Source organism: Clytia hemisphaerica, unplaced genomic scaffold, assembly GCF_902728285.1.
Source record: "Clytia hemisphaerica strain Z4C2 unplaced genomic scaffold, Clytia hemisphaerica genome assembly, whole genome shotgun sequence".
In the NCBI taxonomy this organism is placed as follows: Eukaryota; Metazoa; Cnidaria; class Hydrozoa; order Leptothecata; family Clytiidae; genus Clytia; species Clytia hemisphaerica.
The window spans coordinates 1067366-1075699 of NW_027103417.1; the positions used below are offsets into that span (position 1 = coordinate 1067366).

Genomic DNA, 8334 nt, shown 5'->3' on the forward strand with positions numbered 1-8334 from the left:
CTAAAAGGTAAATAATTTCATACCGAAATGCCGTTTTTTAATGATAAAAATATCGAAATACCGACAAAAAAACAGGCAATTTACCGATACCGGTAGAAAATGAAATACCGTAATCCCGTCGTTTTTTTCTCGTAATACCGATTTACCGGGGGTAAAAAGGCCCAATACCGTCATACCGTAAAAGTGAAAACCCCCCCCGTCAAAGGTTAAGGAACAAACATTAAACAAATATAGCACTCTAGAAAGAATAATCTTAAATGTAATTCTGAAAAGTCTTTTAATCTACTGTATATACTACTAAAATGAAATTTATATACCTGCAAGTTTTTCTCGTTTGGATTGTTTTTTGGTGACAGGGATTGAATATTCCTTGGAATAGAGCGTGGAATACTTGTCTTGTGCGTTGATGACTGAGGACGTTTAAAATAAGAATAGAGCGATACTGTAAAATAACTACTTACTATAATAATACATATTCTGAGTGATGAAACCTTCAAATTACCTGTCAACCAGAACTCCAGTTTGACACGTTCCTTATGACTAGAATTGAGAACTAGTAGAGGAGAATTAGGTTATGACCTGGAAAAAAATAGTATAAAGCTGAAATTTGGCACAGAGTTGGGGGAAGGTATTAGGAACTTCGTATTAAAACCCCCCACCTTCAGCACATTGGCGTCCCAAGTTATGACGTCATAATCCATAATGGCTGCTAGGAAATTTGGTCAAAATTCAAGTTGCTCAAACATACAAGTATTATGTATCAATCCATCGCAAATTTAAAACTGAACAACTTTTTTGCTTACGAAAAATTCTGAAAATGTACTGAATGTGAGTAAAATTTGTCCAAATGCCTATGACGTCATCAGCACAAAATTTCCTGAAAATTTGACTTGGTCAAAACATGTAAGTGTTATATATCAATCGATCGCAAATTCAAAACGGAACAACTTTTTTGCTTGGGAAAAATCATAAAAATGTACTGAATGTGAGTAAATGGGCTAAGGCTGTGACGTCATCAGGAGAAATAAAGTGTCTTGAATCTATAACATCTATGATATTCAGGAAAGAGCGAAAAAAGTGGAGTTTTAAAGTGATTATTGAGTTTCTTCATTCAAAAATATCTTCAAACACATTTCGGTGCTTGTCATCGCCTTGGTGATTGCCATTGTCTTGGTGATTGGTATCGTCTTGTTGATTGGTATCACCGAATCCATCTTCGTCATATCGAGTTTGATCCGACAGCTGAAAAAAAATGGTGAATTTTAGAATGTGTGAAAGCATTTTATAAGGCTGTGAAGCTGTTTACCAAAGTTGAGACAGTTAAATGTAAACTAACCTTTTTGTTGTTGCAATCCTCTCCGTGACAGTCACCACAAGAAGACATACATTTTAGTCCATTCTTTCTGCAGGAACATATGTTAGTACCACACGGATTTTTGGATGATGTTTTGCATTTACATCTAATTATGTGGAGAATTTCAGGTGGAGCTACCGGTTTGTCGGTTGCCGTTGGCTTTAGATACCCAATAGATTGATTCCAACCCCATTCAATCGGCTTGAAAGTTGTGTCATCTTCGTCCATCAACAACCATTGCATAATTTGAAGATGGACTCTCAACCCATGGTAATAAGCGCTTCTTTCGGACGGAGGAAGTTTCTTTGGTTCAATCAATCCATCGCTGAGCATTTGCTTGTACTTGGTATAGCTGAAACATAAGACAAGAATTAGTAATATCATTTCAAGAAGAAATCAAATTTTAGCTTTGTAAAAACTGAAACAATTTCTTTCGTCATAATTCTTTCTTTTTTAAATGCCTGTCTTAAACTGAGTGACTACGTAATTAAATTGAAATCCTACCGTAGCTGTCTCAAGCTAGATCGATCTTTTCCACCGTACAAATCAACAAATATACTGATTGAGACTTCTCCGATCTTCGATTTTTCGGTCCAAGTATTGGTCATTATCTCTGCAGCAGATTGCATCTTCTTAGACTTTCGAACCAGATTGAGGAAGCTTGTTTTCCCCTTGTTATAAATCGCAGATGTCGAGTCACACCCTGACCAGGCGTGGATGAACAGGAGATGATCTTTGATGTCCTAAAATGGAAGTTGACAAAATTTTTCAGTGGCTGACTCGTAAAGGTTCTAAATCTTTTAGAAAACTAACTAATTTTGTGTAAGAGGCTTTTAGAACGTGAGTAGAAAAAGCAAAGTAAAATACATTATAAAGGCGTTTGGAAGATAGGATAAGGAAGTTTTGGTAATACCTTGATTTTATTTGAAGATTGTTTGATGCTCCAGCATTTCCCAGTATTTTCTTGCAATAGGTAGATGTCGTGTAGGTTCTCTTTCCAGTGGTAAAGGAGCATGACGGCAACATCTGTATCATCGGCTACCACGACAACGTCTTTTCTCTCAGCACATTCCAATGCATCTTTCACTATCAAAGCGTCAGCGTCACCTCTGCAGACCTTTACTGTGTGGCCTTCAGCTGGGTTGGGTGGCTGTTGAATTCTCAAGCGACGTTTGGGTGGCTGGTTGATTCTCAGGTTGCAATTGGGTGGTTAGTGGAACCTCAGGCGACGGTTGGGTGGCTGATTGATCCTCTGGTTGCAGATGGGTGGTTGGCGGATTCTCAGGCGACGGTTGGGTGGCTGTTGAATTCTCAAGCGACGTTTGGGTGGCTGGTTGATTCTCATGTTGCAATTGGGTGGTTAGTGGAACCTCAGGCGACGGTTGGGTGGCTGGTTGATCCTCAGGTTGCAGGTGGGTGGTTGGCGGATTCTCAGGCGGTAGTTGGGTAGTTTGGGTCTCAGGTTGCGGTTCGGTGGCTGGTATGGCCTCAGGTTGTTGTTGGATTGCTATTGGATCCTCATGTGGCGATTGGGTGATTGGTGGATTCGTAGGTGATGATTGGGTGGCTGCATGATATTCAGGTGGTTGTTGATCGGATGCTGTATCCTCAGGCACAATGTTGTCCTTGGTCCAAGATGCTATGGCAGATTCCTTGAATAGCTTAACTTCTCCAGATGACACAGAAAAGCCAAATTTTGCGAGATGATCAACGAACCATCTCCGTGCGAAAGATTTATCAAGGTCTACGCCAATCCCAAAAGGTATCGGTGCGATAGATGACCTTGGTCTCGATGCTTGTGTGATGGTTTGGCCTATGGTAATTTGTTTTAGCTTTGAAGAAAATAATTGTGAAAGAAATATCTGTAAGCTTTCGGGTACCCATTCAGCTTGATAGTCCAAGTTCCTCATTTCAAACAACGATGGGTAAAATGTTTTGTCTATTGGCATTTCTCTTATATCACTTTTTACAATTTTTGCTGCAGCTGTTATCAAGTCAACTGGAGTCCGCTCCTTCATCCTCATAAACTCTTCCATAAAGAATTTACTCATATGTCTAAAGCCGACGATGTCGCTTCTCCCCTCGCTCTGAAAGAAGTATATATGTTCCTTGTAGTTTTCCAGAAGCTTCGTTTTTAAATATCTTCGACTGTAACATTCAGTTCCTCCACTCAGCTCGATCATCTTATCATATATTTCGGTAATTGTATGCAAATCGCCATCACCTTCATCTAGCTATTGACATACATTCTGGAAATTTTCCATCATCGATGTGTCGATTGGTCTACCTAACGGCTTGTCTTTGGTGGACTTGGTCAATCGAAAGCGGTTCATACAAACGATGTGGTATACAGCCTCTGCAGCGACTAAGTCAATACAAGAGTTTAAACGATCTTGTACCTTGTCTCCCCATTCATCGTTCCTCTCTCGTGAACATTCTAGCAAGTGTTTCTTGATAGGTAGGGTTTCCACGGCTACAACTGTTGAGTATTTACGATTAGCTTTTTTGTTGCAAAGAAAGCAGTTTTTCTTCCATTCAAATAAGGGCTCGGCAGCATTTGAAGATCTTAAACGCTTCGTAGGTCGATTGTCTACTGTACATGGGATAGTACGCTTGTCGATTATTTTCTTTCTGCATGGTTCATGGACAGTGACGGTACCACCCTCATTCGAGCTTGATGTCTCTTGCAGCTCCCTTGATACAAAAATCAAAATAAAATTTCTACATTCATATAGTAAGAAAAAAAACTATGAAAAATACATTTACGCAGATTACTACAGGGCCCTACAGATTACTGGTCTGAATATAAATCTTCGATAACAGCCTATGTAACCTATTGAAATGCCTGCTACCCTTAAGTTGTATCATGACTGGACAAATTATCTTACTTTTAAGATTTAGAACAAATAAAGGGCGAAAAGACTTACCGTGCCAAATCATCCAAACCACGATCACTACATGCTCTGAGCAAAGTATTGAGACCTTTTCTTCCAACGCTGACTTGTTTGATATCAGTGAAGTCTTTTTTGCGATCGATTGATATATAACACTTACATGTTTTGACCAAGTCAAATTTTCAGGAAATTTTGTGCTGATGACGTCATAGGCATTTGGACAAATTTTACTCACATTCAGTACATTTTCAGAATTTTTCGTAAGCAAAAAAGTTGTTCAGTTTTAAATTTGCGATGGATTGATATATAATACTTGTATGTTTGAGCAACTTGAATTTTGACCAAATTTCCTAGCAGCCATTATGGATTATGACGTCATAACTTGGGACGCCAAGGTGCTGAAGGTGGGGGGTTTTAATACGAAGTTCCTAATACCTTCCCCCAACTCTGTGCCAAATTTCAGCTTTATACTATTTTTTTCCAGGTTTGGGTGATTTCCTGGCTAATTCTCCTCTACTAAACATCTTACCATAGAGGTATAAAGAAAAACAGGAGTTGAATGTGTCGGTAATTGGTCGTTAAAGTCTTTTGATTTCTTTTATAAAATGTATCAAAAGAAATTCTAAGCTCGCCCGATGAAATAAGACTTTTTAGTAGAACTCAAGTTTGCTATGAACATTCTAATAATCAGTATTGAAGATTCTCGCCTTTTAATATACGAAAATTAGATAAAAATTTGTCCACGAAGCAAGTTTATGTTCCATTTCGCTATCCGTTCAATTTTGTTTTGAAAAGATATTTTCTCAAGCCAGAAAATGAAAAGTTCTTTATAAGCACACACGATTTCAGACTCAATCTGTAGACATAAAGTCGCTGGAGAATTTTGGAGGAAAGTATAAAAGCAATAGAGTTCACCTTAAGGAAAACATTGATCGAAAAATCTTATCATTTGATGAAGGATTGCCAAGTTTACAGGCCTTTTTTTAGTCCAAATATTTTCTTACACTGATGTCAGAAACAATGAATCTCGTCTCGTCTAATTTCTAAAGCTTAAATGAGCCAATAGGATTTCACCTATGGATAAAAGAGCTCATTAAAAATGCACGATATATGAGATTATGAGCATGCATACATCGTAACTTTTTTAATCGTAGGGCGAGCTTGGTTACAATAGCATACTTCTCCTGTTTCTTTATACCTCCATGATCTTACTATGAACTCATAACAAAAAATACACAGTACTATCCTATATATAACAAAGAAGAAATCAACAATAAATTCAATTTGAAAATTGCCAATGGGAAAAAATATCATCAAAGTCTCACCGATATCTTTGTTTACATTCCAGCGTGTGAAAATGTCCTTGACGACAAAAGTTTTGAATTAACACTGCTTGGTGATATTGGTGTACTTTTGGTACATTCTGGCTTGGTTTGTTTAGCTTTGGTATCAGTACTGGAATAATTTGTTTCTCTTTTTATGGTAGCCGCACTTGCAAATGATATAGGGAGGACTATACCAAACGGGTTTCCCTGTGATAATATTGTTCAACTGCCGTATTAAGCTCTCGGTTATTCCTGTCCTTTCGTAATGGATTTTGAATACTATATGTCTCATTGCAATGCCATTCCGTTTGAGATTACAGTTTGCTTTCTGTTCGTCCTCGCTATTTGCAATTCTATAAAGCATATGGATTATATCATCATTTTCATATAGGTGTAACCGTACATATTCGTCAAAGTCAGGTAATGGTTCTGGCAACATATATTTCATTTTTAACTGAAAAGGAAAGAATAGAGAATAAAAATAAAGATTGCTTACAAATTGCGTTTTCTCATTTTCTGTTGTGAGATGATGGACCGGGTTGTTGACCATCGTCGGCGTGGTGCGATGGAGCGCGTTCGGCGGTGGCGTCGTGGGCGTCGTCGGTTGTTATACCATTTTCCTCAAAGAGCTTCTCTATGTGTGCCCTTCTCATGTACATTCTTTGCTCGTCGTCTATATGCGCTGGATTGAGAGGGAACGAAGCCTGTAGTCGTTCGATATCCCTTCTCGCCAATGGAATATTCCTCTAATTTCCTTCGTCTATCATTTGGCGCAGTACGTCTGCAGTCATGAACGCACATCTAGCTTGATAGATTTGAGCAGAATATTTGAAATGTTCTACTGTCCCTCTATAGTTCTCGCTGGCGAGAAATACGATACCGTTCGTATGATGTTGCTTCAAATCGTCCAACAGAGTGGAATTATGATTCATGTTGTTCATGGCAACGGCGGGGGGGCAACAGGTTCATCGCATTATAGCACATACTGTACTTCTTCTCTTGTCCACTCGCCCAATGTATATTCCTTATTTTTACCGGTGGTAGGTCACTATCCTGTTTCGCTTCTGCGGGCAATATATTACTGCAACGATCTATGAAATGTTCCATGATTTCGTTGGCTTTCATCGATGATGGTGTTCCATCGTCCGACAGGCAATTATATAGAAAGTGCGCTATTACTCCAATTGCATCGTAGTTATACTTTCGTCGTGTTGCTTCCGATGCATCGGGTGTGATTAACAAACGTAGTCTGTATTCTGTTACTCGCTGTGCGAACCTATGGCAAAGATTACAGCTCATTATTTGTAGGAGAACAACTCATTAAAGAAAATATCAGTTTGCTAATAAAGTAAACTGACCTGTGCACTGGCTTCTTGCACATTTGTAATTCCACTGAATCTTCGTTCGTTGTTGGTGCCAGATAACGCTTAAGGTCGTTCGTTGTGATAATCGTATGTTTTGATTTGGGCGTGGAAACTTCCTTTATCTTCCCATATTTGATGTTACAATGTATTTTCTGTGTTATGCCATCAAAGAATTGGTTCATGGCACCTGAAAGGAAATTCGATAATATTATATAGATACAGTGTCCTTCATATGGAGGGTAATGCCAAATATTTGATATTTACCGGTATTTTGCATCATGTAAATGGAGTCCATTTCGTCCAGGAAGGTGATTCTTTCTGGACTTGCAATCATTTGGCTAAAGTCGAATTCCCCAGCTTTTACATTGCCTGTCAATGAATAGCAGCCGCCGAACACCTCTGACGTACGTTCAACATACGAGCTTTTACATGTATGCGATGGACCATTTAGTAGGGTAACATGTCTCTTCGGCTTCGGTTTGACAATCGACTCCATTATGTCGTAGTGGTTGATACCGTCTATATGTTTCCTGCCCTTCGGACAGCATTCGCAATGATTTACCGTTGGCGGGCGTGGTGCGTTTGCCTTCAGAAAGTTCTAAACAACAGTAGACACGAATATCAATACTCCCCTGTCAGACACTAACACAATCGTATAGTTAACACATACTGTTATACTCACGTCCAATTGTGTCATTGTCGAAACATTCTGTAATATAATTGTAATGTCATGTCGGTGCTTCCTCAATGTTTGTATTAAACCTCTGAGATACTTCTTTGCTGATGCTTTGTCCGTTATGGCAGATCTATAAAAAATGACAGTCACTATTATTCTTGTCGTGCTGCTGCCTGAAATATATAGTTTAGTTTCTACATTCATATATTGCATTTACCCATTAGCTAATAGACTTACCCGTTTACCCCTATGGGTGTTGTAGCGTGTATTGTATGATATGATGGCGATTTGACGACACTACGCATAGCATGATACTCCGCCATTAATTCATCGCTGATTTCGTAGTCACCAAACGTATATCCTCTGCACTCTTCGACCTTTGTTTTTTGCATTTGAAAGATTTTGCGGGAACTTAATTTTACGGTTTTGGCCTAAATCCGCAAAAACTGCAAAATTTAGTTCCCCAAAAAATTAGTTCCCTTAAGGTAATGCTTAGAGCTTAAAATCTGTTAAAGCTCTCAAAATAATCTAAACGATTCCATGAATGCAGTCTGTTATCTTTTAGGATCCGTGGAAAACGTTAAGTGTTGGTATAGATCAGATCAGCAGAGGCAAGTGAATTATTGGTTGATTATTTTCTTCGTAGCTACATACGCTCTTGTTTGTCGAGCTGTGAGTTAGTGAAAGTGTTTTGAATTGCTTCTGTAAAACTCAATTTTTT

At 38.6% G+C, this 8334-nt stretch overlaps 1 protein-coding gene across 1 annotated transcript; it reads right to left on the reverse strand.

The window, feature by feature from the left end:
* Window positions 1-1089: 1089 nt before the first annotated feature.
* Window positions 1090-2465, reverse strand: LOC136797626 (uncharacterized). Its single transcript, XM_067054212.1, has 4 exons — window positions 2268-2465; window positions 1859-2097; window positions 1337-1706; window positions 1090-1242 (listed from the first exon to the last, which is right to left on the reverse strand). Exons 1-4 carry the CDS (start codon window positions 2367-2369, stop codon window positions 1108-1110), a joined length of 846 nt encoding a protein of 281 aa, XP_066910313.1. The 5' UTR covers window positions 2370-2465; the 3' UTR covers window positions 1090-1107.
* Between the last annotated feature and the right edge of the window lie 5869 nt (window positions 2466-8334).

Excerpts from the sequence above, each read along its gene's own strand:
- LOC136797626 (XM_067054212.1), bottom strand. The coding sequence starts at position 2,369 with ATGCTCCTTTACCACTGGAAAGAGAACCTACACGACATCTACCTATTG. Across the intron at positions 1,707-1,858 it reads TCTAGCTTGAGACAGCTACG|CTATACCAAGTACAAGCAAA; the intron begins GTAGGATTTCAA and ends CTTATGTTTCAG. Across the intron at positions 1,243-1,336 it reads AGGATTGCAACAACAAAAAG|CTGTCGGATCAAACTCGATA; the intron begins GTTAGTTTACAT and ends ATTTTTTTTCAG.